Here is a 19160-nt window from a genome sequence, read left to right as displayed (position 1 = left end):
GTCAGATAGTTCAGTCAAACTTATTACCCCCTTAACATTCCCAAAGCTTGCAAAGAAGCAAAAACGTGTCGTAGACACGTGCGGATGCGGTGTCCGTACGATGTCACTCAAATGCATCGTTCCAAATATCATTCGGAAGGTTAAAGTCTTGGGATTCAAGAAATGCCAACCATTCCTTATTTTCTATTTTCTTTTTCGTTCGCAACTTTACTGTGCATATGACAATAAACACTTGGAATTGAGTTTAATTTAATTTAATCACAGAAATATCGATATCACTCTGAAACAAGATACTGGGAAAATATATAGCCGGAGTAGCTCACGAAGTCGTTGTGTTCTATAATAATGTGCAACCATGGTCCTTTTATATCCGTGAGTGTAGTAAATCTAGGGGAATAAAATATTTACAAATACAGAATAGTAAAACATGCTTTCTCTATGCCGAAGACAACCAAACAAACTTGCTATTCACAGCTGTTCACAGCATGTCTTTTTCGGCCAAATGCAGGCTTTGTTTTGTCCCTTTAGCCTATGCAAGCCCGTAAATGATAAAAAGGATCCACCCCCTTTACCTCCGAATAACTTTAGCCAATAGTGATCGATTCAACTGATGATTGACACATCTTTTTCGGCCAATTGCAGGGTTTGTTTTACCCCTTTAGCCTATTCGAGCCTGTAAATGATAAAAAGGATCCGCCCCCTTTACCTCCGAATAGCTTTAGCCAATAGTGATCGGTTCAAATGATGATTGAGACATTGGTTAGCCAATGAAACGCCGGTATATAAATCCCATCATACACCGCGGACTACTTCACGTTCGGGGGAAAATCTAGTCGGCGGCTGTTGCATTAGTTGCAAGACTTTGCGACACACCATTGAGCCATATATAAGGCGCACTGTATTATAAGACGCACTGTATTATAAGGCGCATGGTCAGCTTTTGAAAAAAAATAAGACTTTTAGGTGCGCCTTAGAGTATATACGGTAATCCAAAAGTAATTGAAAGTAATCCAGTTAAAGTAACCCTACCCAACCTGGCTGACGGTAGTGGGATGGAGTATTAGTATAGTGTTTAAGTGATATCCTGGACTATTGCCAGTCAGATTATGGTCTGGGAGGTTTGGTGTGGGTATGCTGATGATTTTAGCTGCTGTGTAAGTGATATGTGTGAGTTTGATCCAGTTCGTGACAGAAAGCATAGTGAAAGAAAAACATAAGTTGAATAAAAACGTAAAAATATATACCAGTTAGAGCTTGGAGACAGTGCATTATAATTATAGTCCAATGAAAGCTATTTCAATTAGCAGCAACAACATTTCCAAATAGGTCAAAATATAAATGTCATGAACCAAAACAGGATCAGGACCCAAACGCGTGACAACCTCACACAAGCGTTTTCCCCCGTAGCTTTGCTGTCACACACCCGCCAATGCCGAGGTCCAGCTCATCTCAGAAGAGTGAGAGATACGTACACCAAAAAACAACAGCGACCAGATGATAAGGGTGCTGTATCCGAGTCAGAACAGGACGCTTCTCCTGTTACCCGTATCCATGAAAACCAATATGATATTTTATATGTTAGGGAAAAAATCCCTACCCCAAAAAATTAATTACAGCCTAGAGAGGGGTGGGTGCTGCCAGGTTGTTCTTGCCCAAGACACATCATAGGCAGTGGTGTACCCACGACCCTGGCGGTTAAGGGATAAGTGAATGGTGAAAAATTCCATTTCACCTGTAAAACCATCATCTATTTGTACTTGTTTTAAATGAATTAAGTTTTTTTTATCATTAGGAAGCGATAAACAATACGCAATGTCCCTTTAAGTTTAATTTAATTTTGAGACTCTTCTCATCTACAAGTACATGTGACTTAACTGATTTAGCTAACTACACCACAAAAACGGCCTGAAGCGAAATATGTTAGAGCTGGATTGTGGTAACGATGACGCTGCGCAATCTTCATTTTAAATTTGGCAACAAATGCATTCGCAAACTGCAATGTGGAAATGGATGGCACGCAAAGGGAGTGGTTCGGTTTGTTCTTATGTCATGGGATTTTGTAATATCGGTATTTTCTGCTGCCCACCATTCAGCTCGTGGTGTTGTCCTTTAGTCATACTGTTGGATGCTTGAGTGGAATTATTTTTTTTTTTTTTAAACACTGACTTTATTCTAATAGAAAACATTTTAACTGCAGGATTAATGTTATTAAATATGTTTAATGGTACATTCTAACTTTTTTATTACCCGCGAAGCTGTTGATAATATTTCTATTTGTGATTTAAGTATATATAACCATCTCTCACAGACAGTAAAGTAGGTTACCCTAGTTGTGAAAATTACCCTCCCCCCAAAAGCTGACTCAGCCCTTTTGGTTTTGTTGATTGCATTTTTTGTTTGTCTCTTTGTGTGGCTGTCCACCCAAGTAAAGGAGGGCTAGGATTTTAAATATGACCATGATTATTCACAGGCAGTCCAGTAGGTTACCTTAGATATGAAAAATGTCAAAATAACTGACTCTGCACTTTTTCGTTTTGTTAAGTCAACATTTTTCCCAGGATGGCATTTCACTCTCCCAGGCCAGAACGACATTGAATACCAACACCATATTTTACAGGGAGTCAGGTAGGTTACCCTGGATGTGAAAATTGCCCAAAAGAAATCTGACTCCGCACTTTTGGTTTCGTTGACTGCATTTTTATGTTTGTCTCTTTGTCTGTCCACCCAAGAAAAGGAGGGGCATGATTTTAGATATGACCATGATCATTCACAGGCAGTTAATTAGGTTACCTGAGATGTGAAAAATGCCCAAAAAGCTGACTCAGCACTTTTGGTTTTGTTAAGTCAACATTTTTTCCCAGTAGGGATTTCACTGTCCCAGGCCAGAAAGACATTGAATATCAACACCATATTTTACAGGGATTCAGGTAGGTTACCCTGGATGTGAAAATTGCCCAAAAGAAATCTGACTCAGCACTTTTGGTTTTGTTGACTGCATTTTTATGTTTGTCTCTTTGTCTGTCCACCCAAGAAAAGGAGGGGCATGATTTTAGATATGACCATGATCATTCACAGGCAGTTAATTAGGTTACCTGAGATGTGAAAAATGCCCAAAAAGCTGACTCAGCACTTTTGGTTTTGTTCAGTCAACATTTTTTCCCAGTAGGGATTTCACTGTCCCAGGCCAGAAAGACATTGAATATCAACACCATATTTTACAGGGAGCCAGGTAGGTTACCCTGGATGTGAAAATGCTCCAAAAAAGCTGACTCTGCACTTTTGTTTGTCTCTTTGTCTCTCAACCTAAGAAAAGGAGGAGCATGTTATCTGTTTGTGTGTCTGTCTACCCAAGAAAAGGGGGGTGGGGGGAGTTTAGATATAACCACCGTAATTTACAGGTGGTTAAGTAGGTTACCTTGGATGTGAAAAATACCAAAATAGCTGACTCTGCAATTTAGGTTTTGTTAAGTCAACATTTTTTCTCAGAAAGGCATTTCACTCTCCCAGGCCAGAACGACATTGAATATCAACACCATATTTTACAGGGAGCCAGGTAGGTTACCTTGGATGTGAAAATTGCCCCCCAAAAACTGACTCAGCACTTTTGGGTTTCTCTTGACTCTCTTGACTGTTTTTATTGCATTGTTGCTTTGTACCAGAGGTCAGCAACCTGTGGCTCTTTAGCCACTAATGGTTACCTGATACTGTTTCAAACTAGAAAGAAATGGAGGGGATTATGTTCATTTCTGGTCTTTTTGTGGTTTTCTGTTAGACAAATACGACACAAACATTCTTAATGTTTCCAAAGCTGTGAAAAGGGTTTAAAACAAATATAAAATGACCTTTTTTGTTTTAAATTAAAACTAGGTTTCTTTAGGGCTTTATATTTTTGGGGGGGCTACAGACATATTTGTTTTAGTTTTCCTGGTCCATTCTGGCTCTTTACACATTTTGGGTTGCTGATCCCTGCTTTAAACTGATGGAATATCAATCTCTTTTATTTGTTAAATTCACAATATCGCAAAATTCTATTATTATCACGTCCGGGCATCATTTATAAACTCACAATTACGAGCTTGTCGTGGAAAACTTTGAAGTTGGGTGAGTAATGCAAGTCCGCTTCCTCTTTTTCCATATTAGGACAATTGCGGTTTCTCAACTTTGTGATTTTCTTACTATATAAGCGCTCCCATGAGTGCACAAACACAAGTTAAAAAACATGGATGCTTTTAATGCCTGTATTTTATTATGCCTGGCGGCTGCAGCTTGCGGTGGGCCTGTCTTGCATTTGACTGAGCGAGACGAGGATATTGCACAGGTAAGTTTACAGAATTTCGGATTTAAAGGGACAGTGTGTGTTGATTAGTGTCTACTAGTAGTAAAATGTATTTTTGCTTATTATCTAAATCAATATTGTTTTATTTTAATGAATTTTCATGTTCTTGTGCATTTTCTGTGGACCTGTTGGTGAAGACACATGAGGCTCTCTTGTTTTTTGTTCGTTTCTTTTTTCTTTTTTACCTTTTATATTTCCCCCTTTTTTCTTTCCTCATCTCTATTCCCCCTTTTTTCCTTCTTTCTTTTTCTTTATTGTTTCTTTTCTGCCTTGTTTTTTCCCGTTTCTTCCTTTTTTCCTGGTTTTTCCTTTTCCTCCAATTGTATCAGGTTTATTTCTTGAACTTCCTGTTTTTTTTTCTTTTCTCAGGCTGTTTTTCCTTTTCATTTCCTCCTATACATCCCCCCTTCTATTTAATTTCCCTTTTTTTTCTTTGTTTATCTTTTTTCCTTTTTATCTTCACCCATTTTCGTTTTTCCATTTGTTTTGTCGTTTCTCCCTTTTCCCCTTCACCCCATCATTTTGTTTTCCCATTTTTCTTCCGTTGTCCCAGTTTATTTGTGAAAGTCTGGACAGGGAAAAATTGTGCAGTTTAGTCAGTTTGAGTCCCTATTTTGTTTTCTCAGTCATGTTTTATTGCACTTGTTTTCAGTTACATTACCAAGTTACATTGTGTGGTCAACTAAAGGACGCTGTCCCTTTAAATGGATCTTGTGACTTGCTGTTGTTTTAATCCATGGAATACAAACTTTATTTTTCAGAGCTACCTGAGAAAATTCTACGACCTCAAGGATGAAAGTGGCCCGACGTTCCGCAGCGGGATCAGTCAACTCCATAAAAAACTGAGTGACATGCAGAAATTCTTCGGCCTAGAAGTCACGGGAAGGTTGGATGTGGACACCTTGGAGATGATGAAAAAGCCCCGTTGTGGTGTGCCTGATAGCCAAGTTGCTGGTTTCTCCACTTTTGGAAGCACCTATAAATGGCAGAAGAACAGTCTGACATACAGGTAACGCATTTTACATCATTTTCACTATTAAATGGGTTCTGGCTCCACCTAGTGGCTCAAAGGTTTCAACACAAAATGTCCTGTATTTTCATGGAATAGCAATCAACTTCAAGTTGAAGGTTTTGTTTTTTTAGTATAGCCTGTCAGGTTCAAAGCGATTTCAAGTTGAAATAAGAGACAAAAAGCAAGCACAAAACACAAGACGAATGCACTCTTACATTACCACGAAACAAATCCCACGGACTGAAGCGTGAGCGCCCTTCTCATTCTGTTACAAGGATTCTGATTGGAGGGTAAAATAAATCATGTGCACGTAAAAGGCATTCTGATTGGGCGATGTCTTTGGTTAGATGGTGTGATATAAACTGCTGGCCACTAGGGGGCACTCTAACCTGACAATACACATACAAAAAAGAGAGTACAGTCTTCCACTAGGTGTCAAGCTAACATAACAATATACAGTGGAACCTCAGTTCTCGACCATAATCCGTTCCAGAACCCTGTTCGAAAACCGTTTTGTTCGATCACCAAAATCATTTTTCCCATTAAAAATAATGTAAATCGTTTTAATCCGTTCCAACACCCTGAATGTTTACCTTAAATGTTTAACGTAAACATAAAGCTAACCCAGGCTAATCGTACGTCCGCCTTATCGTAATCTTTCGTACGAAAGATTACGCTAACATGAACGTGTAAAAATAAAAAAATCAGGTCGGTTACAAGTCATTTAGCACCCACAACAAGTGGTGAGCGGTTCGTTGGAAAGCGGGCTCCGTTCCAACACCCTGAAAGTTGGGCTCTGTTCCAACACCCACATAAAGCTAACTCAGGCTAATCGTACGTTCGCGTTATCGAAATCTTCCGTACGAAAGATTACGCTAACATGAACGTGTAAAAAAAAAAAGGATAAAGAAAAGACTTATGGATAGGATTTCTTACCTTTGTGGTGGTCAGCAGAAGGCGCAGGTGGACAGCCGTTGCTTGCTTATAGCACTCACTCCCTTAGCCACATCACTAGATTTCACAGCCGCCATATTTTTTAGTATCGTACTGATCGTAGATTTAGTCATGCAGTATTCCCTAGCAAGATCAGACACTCGCACACCTCCTTCATATTATGCTACTATTTCTTCCTTAAATGCAATAGTTGTACGCACTACTTTTCTTTTTTCACCTGTAGCAACTTTGCTGTTTGCACTGACTTTCTTCGGAGGCATAATAAGGGGCTAAAACACCCGTACGCCGCTCAGCATCGCACCCTAGCGTATGCACTCACGCATTACTGGCGTTCGAACTCCAATTTTTTGCCGGACAGCGAAGCAAGAATTTCTCGAAATTTTTGGTCGGACTCCGATTTGTTCGAACTGAGAGGCGTTCGAAAACAGAGGTTCCACTGTACATCAAAGGCCGTACTCTTTAACCCAGATACATAGCTAGCGAACACAGACTTCCTTCGTCTAGCGATTCCTGGGAGTTAGATTAGCAAAATGATTTATGTGATAGGCTAGCACGAGGAGTCTTGGACACCACAGTAATTCATTCTTTGATAAGCACCTGGAAGTTCTTTCTAACTGATAAGCTGGCATGAGGATTAGCCTGGGAAACTGTTCGTGGCCTTTCAAGTTTTAGCTTTTTAATGAAAGATGCCTAGTTGGTGTCTGGGAACTTATTCATTTGACTTTGAAGGTGCGCGCCTCTGAGCACAACTCAAATTCGTGAAAGCACACATTAATTGAGTATACTATAAAAATATGAACGAATAAAGATATAAGAGTATAAAAGTATAAGAGAATAAGAGTATATAAAAGTATAAGAGTATAAAAGGCACATTTAGACCTTAATCACAGTCCAATAATAAGCAGGACGAGATAGACGGTAACGATACCAGACACTGGAGAACGATATCAAACAGAACAAAATAGCCGGGAACGATACTGGAGATCGATATTAAACAGGACAGGGAACACAAGCGGGAAACCGGACAGAGTCAAAACACACGTCTTGCGGGTGCAGAGGTTTGTTGACGGACTGACAAAGGGTGAGTGAGAGCACTGAGTTTAAATAGGAGGAAAGCCAATCAGTCAACGAGCTGCGGGCGGGGCCAATTGTGCGCCATGGGCAACCGTGACAATAAGATTGCTTTATGCCTAGATTTCAACACATTCCACAATATGGTTCCTTCTCCTGGTCTTTGTTTTGGCTTTCTATGTGGATAAAAAAAAAATCACAATTAACATGTTTTTGACAAACCCATTTTATATGTCTGAGTTTTTTGCATTCTGCATTTTGGTCATTGTGCAGGATTGAGAACTACACTCCAGACATGTCCCAGTCAGAAGTGGATGATTCCATAAAAAGAGCTCTTGACGTTTGGGCCAAAGTCACTCCTCTGAGATTCACTCGAATCTACAGCGGCACCGCCGACATCATGATTTCATTTGGTCGTCTGTGTAAGTAGAGAATACACTCTTTAAAATGATAAATCTGAGTTCTGGGGATTACGAATCTTTTGAGGGAAACCGGCTCTTTTGGCTCGGCTCACTGAAAAAAAGCAAGGTCCCAAAAAGCGCTTCAGATTTTTTTCTGTTAATAATTATCTATTACCAATAACAAGAAATGTTATGCACCAAAATAATCAATTTTGAAAATGTATTATACTATCATGTTATAATAGCTTTTGAAGTGTTAACATACAGTGAACTTTAAAGCAATTTTGAATCTTCCAATTTGTTTATACTAAGCAAGCAATGGGAGAGGATGCCACTAATATTTTCTATTCATGAGTGCTTTCATGAGAAAAAGAAATAGAGAGAGGGGGGAGAGGAAGGGAGATGAAGAGGGAAAGAGAGGGAAAGAGAGAGAGAGGCAAGGAGAGTGAAAGAAAGAGAAAAAGCAAAGGAAAGAGGAAAACGAGGAAGAAACAGAGAGACGAGTAAGGGAGATAAGAGAGAGAGAGGGCTTGAGAGAGAGGGGGGGAAGAGGAAGGGAGAGAGAGAAAAAAGAGGAAGAGAGAGGAAGAGTTGAGTAGAGAAGGGAAAAAGAGATAGAGAGAGAGGCAAGGAGAGTGAAAGAAAGAGAAAAAGCAAAGGAAAGAGAAAAAAGAGGAAGAAACAGAGAGAAGAGAAAGGGAGATAAAAGAGAGAGAGAGTGGGGAAGAGGAAGAAAAAGGGAAAAAAAGAGGAAGAGAGAGGAAGAGTTAGGTAGAGAGGGAAAAGGAGATAGAGAGAGGCAGAGAAAGTGAAAGAAAGAGAAAAAGCAAAAAAAAAGAGAAAAGAGGAAGAAACAGAAAGAAGAGAAAGGGAGATAAAAGAAAGAAAGAGAGAGAACCTGAAAGAAAAATAAAGATAAACTAAGAGAGAGGGAGAAAGAACAAGAAAGTGAGAAAAGGGGAAAAATAAAGAAAGATAAAGAGAGATAAAGAAAGATAAAGAAAGAGTGAGTGAGTGAGTGAGTGAGTGAGAGAGAGAGAGAGAGAGAGAGAGAGAGGGACAGAGAGAGAGAGAGAGAGAGAGAGAGAGAGAGAGAGAGAGAGAGAGAGAGAGAGAGAGAGAGAGAGAGAGAGTCTTTGTGCACACCGGCTGAACAATCTGCAGGCTGAATCGATAGAAAAATAAGTTTGAGTGATAGTTGTGTTTTCAAAGTATCTAAAACACCATCAACCCAGTGTTATATAACAAACTGTATTACCCAACAAAAAGCCAGCAAAGTATTTGTCATCAGGGAGGCCAGGCAGGGGTTTTTCTACACTGGATGAACACAAACGTTGTGACATAGTTGCTTGGAACATGACAAAAAAATACAATAAACTAGCAAGGAATCAAGAGTACAGAGTACTGTGAAGGTAAAGAGGAAGAGTTGTGATAGGAGGAAAAAACGCAGGGAATTCAAAATAAGTGGCAACAAGTGTGAATGAATGACTTTATTGTTACCAGCACATGGCGATTTTTACCCCTTTGACGGCCCTGATGGAACACTGGCCCACGCCTTTCCACCCTCTCCTGGAATCGGGGGAGATGCTCACTTCGACGAAGATGAAACCTTCACATTTCGTTCAAATGCAGGTGAGATTTTATTGCTCAGCGAGCATTTATAGGGAAACAAAACTGACCTTTGATAAAAGCCAGAAGAAGAAATGTATTCAGTCTTTTTTTGAAGAATACACTTTGACAACATCAAGCTGTCTGCAGCTTCATTTTAAGGAACATTAAAGGGGCGACTACTCAAAACCCAAGCTAGCAATAACTTATTTTTATTAAATGTACACAGAAAATGGGCAAGTCAAGTAACAATATAAAAATATAGTTAACAGTCATCAAATATTAAAAGGAGAATTTGATTTAAATAATATAATCCATTACTATGAGCAAGGTTTCCTTGGTGCATCAAAGAAACCTTCAAAACTGGAAAGAGAATCAATCTTGGTTAATCTTGGTTTACTAACCTGGTTTTACTTCTATTTTGGTTTAGTGACAAAACATCTACTCTAATTTTAGTTGATGAATCCAAAATTAGTCACAAAGTGTATTTTTGCACAGATAGATTTTAAAGTTAACCTAAATCTGTGTGTCAGATTCGAATTCAACTCACTTGAATTCCAATGAATGACAAAAAGATTCATCAAATAGGCAAAGAAATTAGATTTTTTTATGTTCTCCAATTGAAGGAATGACACAATACTTTCCGCCACCTTGATGATGAATCAGGCCCTTGTTGGATTCTGGGTAGTGTTGGGAATTAAATATTAAAATGTATCGTTTATCAAATTGTTCGAATTAGTTATCTGACTCCATTAACCAAACACAACCTACATTCACCCGACAATGCGCGCTCGTTTCTTGATGGAAAAGATGAACAAGAATTGCCGACATTTTCACACGGGGGCAGATTTAAATTCTTTAACAATTTAACTAAGTGTACTCCATCGAAAATGGCAGAATTAGTCGAATAAGTCAAATTAGTGTCGTCGGAGTCTCTGGGAAGCCTCTCTTCAAGTCCTCTCATTTCTCCTCTCATTGGCCATCCTCTTCCTGCACAACGGCGCACCGACTCCTCCCATGGGCGTGCCAATGAAGCCCCCCGGGCTTTACCACCTCAAAGAAGAGCACCGCGATGTCTGGAATTAACCAAAACAACACTGAGCGTTTCTACGTCATCAGGGCCTTGTTCTCAAAACATCGCCTGCCGTCCTCCATCAGAGTCCTGTTATCAACAGAACTAGACAAAATATTCTGCATTCGGAACGGCGCGACCTGTCATTGAACTATAGCCTACTCAGTGAAAATCTTCATCGCACTCACTTGTATTCAATCGTATAAAATCCTTTATAGTCGAATGTATAAAATCCTTCAGTAGCTTGCCACTTGGATCCTTAAAATTTCCAATCGTCCAAGAAATCAAGGAATTGTCCTGAAACGGAAAAATACCTAACCAATATTTGCATAGTTTGAGTTTTTCGTCCGTCGTTAACCACTCTGTCACCGGGTGGAGTCAAAACGAAGAAAAGGAGAGATTTGGTTTTCCAAGCTTGCTAACAATTGCTATTGTTAATCTGTCGTCTATGCTGGCGTCCATATTCTCCCCCCAGTGAGCTAGGACGAAACACGTGCTGTCGGAATTCGCTATGTCTATGACAGGGAATAACCGATCACGTTTCGCATAATTAGGGTAATTTATTTGATCATTTAGTTACATGATCAAAAATTTACTACAATGCGTTTTCGATTGAATGTTAATGTTGTATCTAAATGTTGAATTATCCTTTGATGCCTTGGAATTATAGAGACGGCTGATGATTTCGTGTTTGCAGGATATGTTCTCTTCCTGGTGGCGGCTCATGAGTTTGGTCATTCGCTGGGATTAACTCACTCCAATGACCCCGGGGCCCTCATGTACCCCGTTTATTCCTACACCAACCCTTCAAACTTCCGTCTGCCTCAGGACGATGTCAATGGCATCCAGTCTCTTTACGGTATGTGTCTTTGTTTTGCTCTTGTTGTTATTTCTAATTAGTATATTATTTATTGTTATGTAATATGTTATTATTACAATTACTATGTTCTAACAGTGAAAATCATGCACAGTCATTTTTTCCCTGGAAATCATCGTGTTACTTGTTTTTATTATGGTACTATTTTGTTATAGAATCAGTGGTGCCAAATCAGAGGTAAACCTGACCCGGACCCCTTAAAATGGCAATCATTAAGCCGGGCCGGTCAGGCTTCTCTCTTGCCGTTTATTTCTTTATTTCTTTTGTATTTTCTCCTTCATATAAATTCTACGCAGCATGCACTTACTTTTACTCAAGTAATATTTTAGATGAAGTAAATGCTCACAAAACTATCAGTTTAACTCAAAGTCACTAAATCTAAAGAAATTTTCCTCTGTGTCGGTGTAAAAGACACGCCGCTTCCTCCTTCCACCTCCCTCACGTCAGACGTCATTTGTGCTTCTTGCCAATAGCTGACAAGCTTTACGAACTTTCTTTCGGCTTTTTGGACAAATCTTTCACTGTTTGCAGTTTGTAAACAACAGAATTTGATTTTCTATTTTGTTCGGCTTCACTTTCATTTGCTGCACGTCGCCGAGATGCACACTTCGGTGGCAAACCGTTCATTTAGGCACAGTGACTTGTTGTGCACGCTTGATTTGATGGACTCGCCCCAAGTGAATCTCAAGCTGCGTAATTCAGCCAAAACGCAGTTTGGAGGCTAAAGTAGGTGTAAAGCTTCGTGTTTACTTTGGCGACGAATGAAAGCTTCGGGTTTATTTTGGGCTCGTTTATCAAATCGAGGTAATACGTCTGGTTCGGGTCTATATACCTGCGACTTGGGTCGGGTCGGGTTGGATTTTTTAGGCCTGATTGCACCTCTATGCCAAATACTACAAGTCTTCAATAGTCTACCACACCAGTTTAGAGCAAATTACATGATGTGCATTTTGTATTAAAACTATGAAAATTGAAAAAAAAACCACAATCAGTCCTATTTTTTTGTTTTAAAAATATTAATTATTACATGGTTTTTTATTTGGTATAATTATTTTCGATGCAATGATTTGATGCATAAACAATAATATCTGCGGTATTTAACTATAACTACAAATATTTAGTTTCCTTAGAGTACATTTAAATCAATAATGATGCTGTTGAACGCTACCACGCAAAAGAAAAAAAATCCAAATATGAAAATTCTCCTTTTCCATTCTGAAAAATAATTTTAATAGTTGGCAGCTATGTAGTATTATACGTAGTAATTCTTGCCTTTATTCTTATTATCTTGTGTTACCAGAAAAATCATACCGATTTTATTTTCTGGAAACTATTAACTGATTCATAATATTTGTCTTATGTTGTTTTGGGGTTATTTTAAAATGTATGTGAGACTACAGCTAATGTTTCTACAAAAAAAAATCCTGCTTAGTCCAATCTTTTTTCCTCTGAAAGTTATAGTGAAGAATTATGCTTTTATTGTTGTTAGAGTACTGTAACTTATATATTTGGTCATTGTTGTGATATTGTTATTATGATATTTGTATTACTTTATTGCTACAGTATTATTTGGGAAAAATGGTTTTCCGGAAAATCTTGACCTGGCTTGTTTTTATTCTTTTATTATGTTGTTAAAACATTCCGCAATATTTTATTGCTATTATCATTTTATGGTTATTATAAGGCAATAACAGTATGAACTCACATATAAACATACATCGCGTACAAGCCTGAAAATGCTTTAAAAGGGCCAAATACTTGAAAAATCACCCAAAATCGGCTTACAATGTGTATACTGTATTAAAAAAAACTTTAATTTATTTTTTTTGATAATTCCGATGAGTATACGTATATTAAAGATAAAAAATAAAACAATTTGAAACATTTATTGTACCTTGAAACCATCACACTCAAACACCATTTTTGCAATAATTCCCTTTATCGATTTGATAGCTGTTCTTCCCATTTACTTTCTTGGGGCTCATTTCTATCAGCGCGAAGGCAATAAAACGTGAAAGTCACAATAAAGTGAGATGGTGTCCCTCTCGTGACACAAGGTGTGAGAATTAAATGCCGGGCGCCAGGTGAAGAACCTGAGTCGGCGAGGAAGTCTGATTTACAATTTATCATAATTGTTATCATATTACTATGTTGTATATATGTTAGTAATCACACACAATCCAAAATGTTAAAACAATCACGAGGTTACAATTGTAAATTCTTCACCGCCAGGTTCCAATCCTGATACGGATCCCGACACAAACCCAGACAAGCCTCAACCCCCAACCACTCCTGACGCTTGTGACTCAGCTCTGGTGTTGGACGCCGTGGCCACCCTCCGAGGAGAAATGCTTTTCTTCAAAGACAGGTAACGAGAAAATTGGAAAACTGGGGAAGAAACTGTAAATAATATATTGTGTGGTTTTAGGTTCTTTTGGCGAGTTTACCCTCAGAGCAGGACACCTCAGCAAAGTTTCATCACCAACCTGTGGCCCAATGCTCCCAGTAAAGTCGATGCTGCCTATGAAAATCAACTCTCAGGACATGTTTTTCTTTTCAAAGGTACAGTAAATATGTACACTACTGTTCAAATGTTTGGGGTCCGTTAAAAATGTCCTTATTTTTAAAGGAATAGCACAGTTTTTTTTTTCCCCAAAATAACATGAAACTAACCAGGCATACACCTAATACTATTACTATTTTAGAAGAAAATGGCCTTTTTTTAAATTCAATATAGACAAAGGTGTATAGAGGCCCGTTTCCAGCACACCAGGGTTCTAATAGTAAATTGTGTTTGCTAATTGCGTTAGAAGGCTAATGGATGATTAGAAAACCCTTGTGCGAGTATGTTACCACAGCTGGAAACAGTTTAGCTCAGTGGTCTAAAACGCACGGCCCGGGGGCCAATTGCAGCCCACGGGGTGATCGTTTGAGGCCCAAGCCATAATATGAAAGTCTAAAGGGACAGTGTCTATTATTAAGAGCCTCATGGTTGGAACATATTATTCATTAAAAATCAAATACTGATCTAAAAAAATATGTTAAAATCCATGAACCCTGTACATGTATTCTCGCATATAAGCGACCTCATAAAACCGTTTTAAGATAGCCACATAGTCAAAGAAATTCGTACCCAAACTGTTAAAAAAATGTGTACCCAAACAAGAACAATTATTAAATTACATGGATAATAAAAAATAACATACTGGTAAAAAAAAAACATATACACTCAACCATTTTTGTATTTTCGCAATTATCTCCTTCTCGATTGGATATTGTTATATGCAGAAAAAGGAAGTAAAACTAACAAAATCATTATAAAATAAGATGTGCTTCTTCTCAAACACAATTGGGACAGGTCCTAATGACTGACCAGGAGGAAGAGATCGAGTAGGGCATTATCGCCATCTACTGTTAAGGAATGTAATTGACCCTATATTTTTTTTCCTAATGAGGAGTGTAATTGACCCTCCATTTTTTTGCCTAGTATTACTTTGCCAAGCCAAAGGCCCATGACACAAAAGTGGGTTGCGGTCCAACATTTCAGAAACACTGATCTAGAGTGTCACATTTGTGGGTGTGATCAAACTTTCAGACTGGCCAGAATTTTTTTTTTTTTTTCGGAAATTAAGTCTAATCCATGCAGGTAATTGAAGATATCCTACAACAGTGTGTACTACTCCCTTCAGGGAACTGCGCGAACAGGTTCTAACCAGAGTAGAAAGGGAAGCGGCAAGATGACAATTACATTAGATTCTCTCGTTTGAAAAATAGACCCCTGATACGTCCTCAAATATCAGCTTAGTTGAATGGAACCTGCGAAACACCGGTGTCAACATCTGTCAGGATCAGAACAGAAACAGGACCCGATTGCGTAACGTTTACCAAAAGTTTTATTGAAGGAAAGAGGAAGGGCTGCGCCCACGATCCGGACGCGGGGAGCAAGTCGCTCTCGTACTCGGATTGTGATCCGAATACGGAAGTTGATCTTTCGTTGTGAGCGATGGCGGTGTTAGGGACGGAAAAACTGGTCGGTAGCCGGGACTAGGAGAGCAAATCATGGTCGGAAACGAGTCATAAGCCAGGACGAGAGAGTATACCTAGTCGGGATCAAATACGGGTCGTAAGCCGGGACGGGAGAGCAGACGTGGTCAGGATCAAAACAGGTCGTAGCCGGTGATAAAGGGGAGCAAAAATGGGACAGTCAGGGTCGAAAAAAAAGGTTTGCCTTGTATACACAGATGTTTGCAGACGGACTGACAACAGGGGATTGACAGGACTGGGTTTAAGTAGGGACAGGGAGCCAATCAGAGCCTGCAGTGGTTGGCGCAAAAAAAGCAAGCACAGGTGAATCCCATCGGTAATCATGACAACATCTACAGAGAAGAGGTGAGTCCTAGATGCTGGCTCTCAAGGCGTAGTGGCCATAACTGAGACAGGCCAACAAAAGGAAGGGGTTAACATCGGCAAAATAACACAGACATTGGACAACTCATGGTAGAGTGTGACTTTTTCATGAGCAACGCAAAATTATCAGTGTGAGCCCCAAACTTTTGAAAACTTATGTATGTCAACTCCTCTCAATTTTAGAAAAGTGAAAATATTTTGCAAAACTAAAAACCATTTCTCACCCCAGATCGTCGAGTTTGGGCGTTCAGTGGCTACGATCTCGTTCGAGGATATCCCAAAGCAATAACAACTTTTGGTCTGCCCGAACAAGTGAAAAAGATTGACGCCGCGCTATACGATGAGGAAACCGGCAAGACGCTCTTTTTTGCCGGCAGGAATTACTACAGGTATGCTCTCATGACTCCACCAAAGATGTTAGAAAACTGGTCTAATTATTGATTTATTTTGTCAAAAGCTATGATGAAACAACAAAAAAACTGGATGAGGGATTCCCTAAACGTGTTGATGAGACCTTTTCAGGCCTAACCACGAAGGTGACGGCAGCTTTCCAATACAAAGGTGAGCATACACTTTATCAAGCGTAAGAAAGGTAAGGTTCGGTCTGAACCTCAGCCCGGTTCTATCTTAGATATTCGCTTTTCTAGAAATAAAAGACAGGCATATTCTCATTTACCTATTTACTGGACACAAGAACCCTTTTCAGCATGATGTGGACAGACTGAGGAGATCATTTCTTCCTCATGCCATGAGGCTCTTTAACTCCACCCGGGGGAGTAAACGCGCAGATTAAACCACACTCATACATTTGCATATTACCTTATTTTTATTATAGTGTGTATTTTTTGTAGCACTATTTAAATACTCTTTATCAACACGTTACATTGGGTATTTATGTATTATATTCCTTTTCCTTTATTATTGTTTTATTTCAAAACAAGGATACTGCTGGAAGTGTGAATTTCCCTACGGGGATGAATAAACCCATCCATCCATCTATCTATCTATCTATCTATCTATCTATCTATCTATCTATCTATCTATCTATCTATCTATCTATCTATCTATCTATCTATCTATCTATCTATCTATCTATCTATCTATCTATCTATCTATCTATCTATCTATCTATCTATCTATCTATCTATCTATCTATCTATCTATCTATCTATCTATCTATCTATCTATCTATCTATCTATCTATCTATCTATCTATCTATCTATCTATCTATCTATCTAAAATGGTCCCTATTCTTATACTGTCATGTGTCACCCAATGGTCAAACTGCCAAATGTGTGCAAGAATGCTTTTAGATAGGAGGGCCCAAAGCAAGGAGAGTCACAGCAATCTAGTTTGTCAGCTCAAGACTTCTAATATCTCAGAGGCCTAATCCAAGCAGAGCATAGACATAATTTTTAATCACAGTTACTGTAAAAAGCTTCATTTGTATTTTCTATATAATCACTATGTTATTATTACTACTCTAATACCGAAGAACAAGAGAAACACTTAATCTGGCTATGATGACCCATTGAAATAACAGACTCAGAATAAACCAATAAGCTTAAAAATATGGCTAAAGTAATCAATAGAGCACAGGTGTCAAACAGCCGGCCCGCCGGCCAGATCAGGCCCGCTAAGGGATTGAATCCGGCCCGCGAGACAACACTCAGAGAAGCGCAAGAGAAAAACAAGCTGCAGGTTGAAATATGTCAACTTGATGTTGCCAAAGCCAGGTGCCTCTCACAAAGACACTGCACTTGTGTTTCTCTCTCTCTCTCTCTCTCTCTCTCTCTCTCTCTCTTTCTTTTCCACCCCTTTTCTCCCACTCTGTCTCTGTCTCTTTCACTCTCTGTGTCTCTCTTTTTCTCTTCCTTTGATGCTCTTTGTCTCTTTCTCTCTCTGAGTCTTTTAACCTCTTTTGCTATAGCTTCCTTTTTTCCTTTTCTCTTTCTCTCTTCATACCCTTTGCGCTTTCTTTTCTCTTTTCTCCCCTTCTGTCTTTCTATTTCTCTTTCTTCCTCTCCCTTTCTTTCCCCCTCTCTCACAACTTTTTATCTTTTGTTTCTCACGCTCTCTCCCTCTCTCTCTTTTTCTTTCTTTGTCCAGCCCTCTCTCCTTTTCCACACTCTTTCTCTTATTTCTTTATCCTTCTTTTTCTTTCTCTTTAATCTACTAGTCCGGCCCCCGACAGAATGTTTGTTCTATCAATGCGGCCCCCGAGTTAAAATGAGTTTGACACCCCTGCAGTAGAGTAACCAATAGGGCAGAATTTCGAGTGATATTTAGTATGATTTGCTTATTCTGTGTGGTTTTCTAATTCATTAATTATCATCATGTTACTAATGTGTTAGAAAAATCTGGGTATTGATATCAAGGAAAATAACACTGAGGAATTCTATTCCAGGTTTTACCTACATCTACAGTGGATCCCAAATGTTTGAGTACAGCCTGAGCACCGGGACGTTTTTCCGTGTGTTGGGAAACAACTACTTCCTGCCCTGCACAAACTTCTAGATCGTCTTATTTTATGTGAAGGAACTACAAATGGAAAGCGTAGGCACAATTTGATATGTAATTTAAATTATTTATTTAATTCATCATTAAAAAAGTTCTGTTCAATGGTTGGTATTGTTTTTATTGTATGTGTATTTTGTATGTCACACTATGGTGACCATATCTGTCAGAACCAGAACAAATGGTAGACCCAAACGCGTAATAGCCAGACACAAACGGGAAATAAGGAACAGATTAGTAGGGAACGGATGAAGACGGGACAGACGGTAGCCAGAGTCAAAGTGCTTGCCTTGCGTATGCAGAGGTTTGCTGACGGACTGACAAGGAGTGATTGGAGTACTGGGTATAAATAGGAGGGGAATCAATCAGGCAACTAGCAGCAGCTGGCGGCAAACGAGCAATGAATAATCATGACAATATCTGAATGTACTAAACTGTAAAACAATGCATAAGGAAAATATACATAATTTGAGCGATTCCTTTTATGTTATTTTCTTTTCTCAAAATCACAATGCAGTTTTCGTTTGTTGAACCAAAAATATAAAAACGTTTTCAAAATAAGCCAACTTGACTACAATCTAGCATATACATTTCCAGATTTTAGTAGTTTTCTACTTAAATTAGAATAAGAAATATTCATAATGGTCTACCTTCTGCTCAATATGACAAAATTGCGCATGTTGAGTGTAAATACTCTTATTTTACTTTAAAAAAAAGGTCATATATCAAAAAACTATGGAAAGGAAATAATTTAGTGTTATTTCAAAATTGGTGGTAAAGTTGTTTTTATTCTTCTTGCTTATAATAAAGAATGTGGTTCCATTGTGACTATTAAACACCTGCAAAAACGACTTCTCATAATGCCAGGGTTGGTTTATTTAGACTAGCATGGTCAAACATGTGG

The 19160-nt window shown here is 38.8% G+C and overlaps 1 protein-coding gene across 1 annotated transcript; it reads left to right on the top strand.

The window, feature by feature from the left end:
- The first annotated feature begins 4219 nt into the window (after positions 1–4219).
- On the top strand, positions 4220–18361 carry LOC148349390 (collagenase 3-like). Its single transcript, XM_088321740.1, has 10 exons — positions 4220–4318; positions 5098–5345; positions 7647–7795; positions 9278–9406; positions 11152–11313; positions 13564–13699; positions 13760–13893; positions 15968–16127; positions 16196–16299; positions 18147–18361. The coding sequence occupies exons 1-10, from the start codon at positions 4220–4222 to the stop codon at positions 18254–18256; spliced, it is 1431 nt and encodes a 476-aa protein (XP_088177866.1). The 3' UTR covers positions 18257–18361.
- Positions 18362–19160: the final 799 nt, after the last annotated feature.

The sequence above is a fragment of the Urocampus carinirostris genome, chromosome 17 (assembly GCF_059441175.1).
Source record: "Urocampus carinirostris isolate Australia breed hairy pipefish chromosome 17, RoL_Ucar_1.0, whole genome shotgun sequence".
NCBI classification, from domain to species: Eukaryota; Metazoa; Chordata; class Actinopteri; order Syngnathiformes; family Syngnathidae; genus Urocampus; species Urocampus carinirostris.
Note: the sequence above shows the minus strand (reverse complement) of the source record. Positions and strands in the feature narration are given on the sequence as shown.

Bases quoted from the DNA above. Each gene is read 5' to 3' on its own strand.
- LOC148349390 (XM_088321740.1), top strand. From the start codon at position 4,220: ATGGATGCTTTTAATGCCTGTATTTTATTATGCCTGGCGGCTGCAGCT. The intron at 11,314-13,563 runs GTATGTGTCTTT...CTTCACCGCCAG, and splicing joins TGGCATCCAGTCTCTTTACG to GTTCCAATCCTGATACGGAT. The intron at 13,700-13,759 runs GTAACGAGAAAA...GTGTGGTTTTAG, and splicing joins ATGCTTTTCTTCAAAGACAG to GTTCTTTTGGCGAGTTTACC.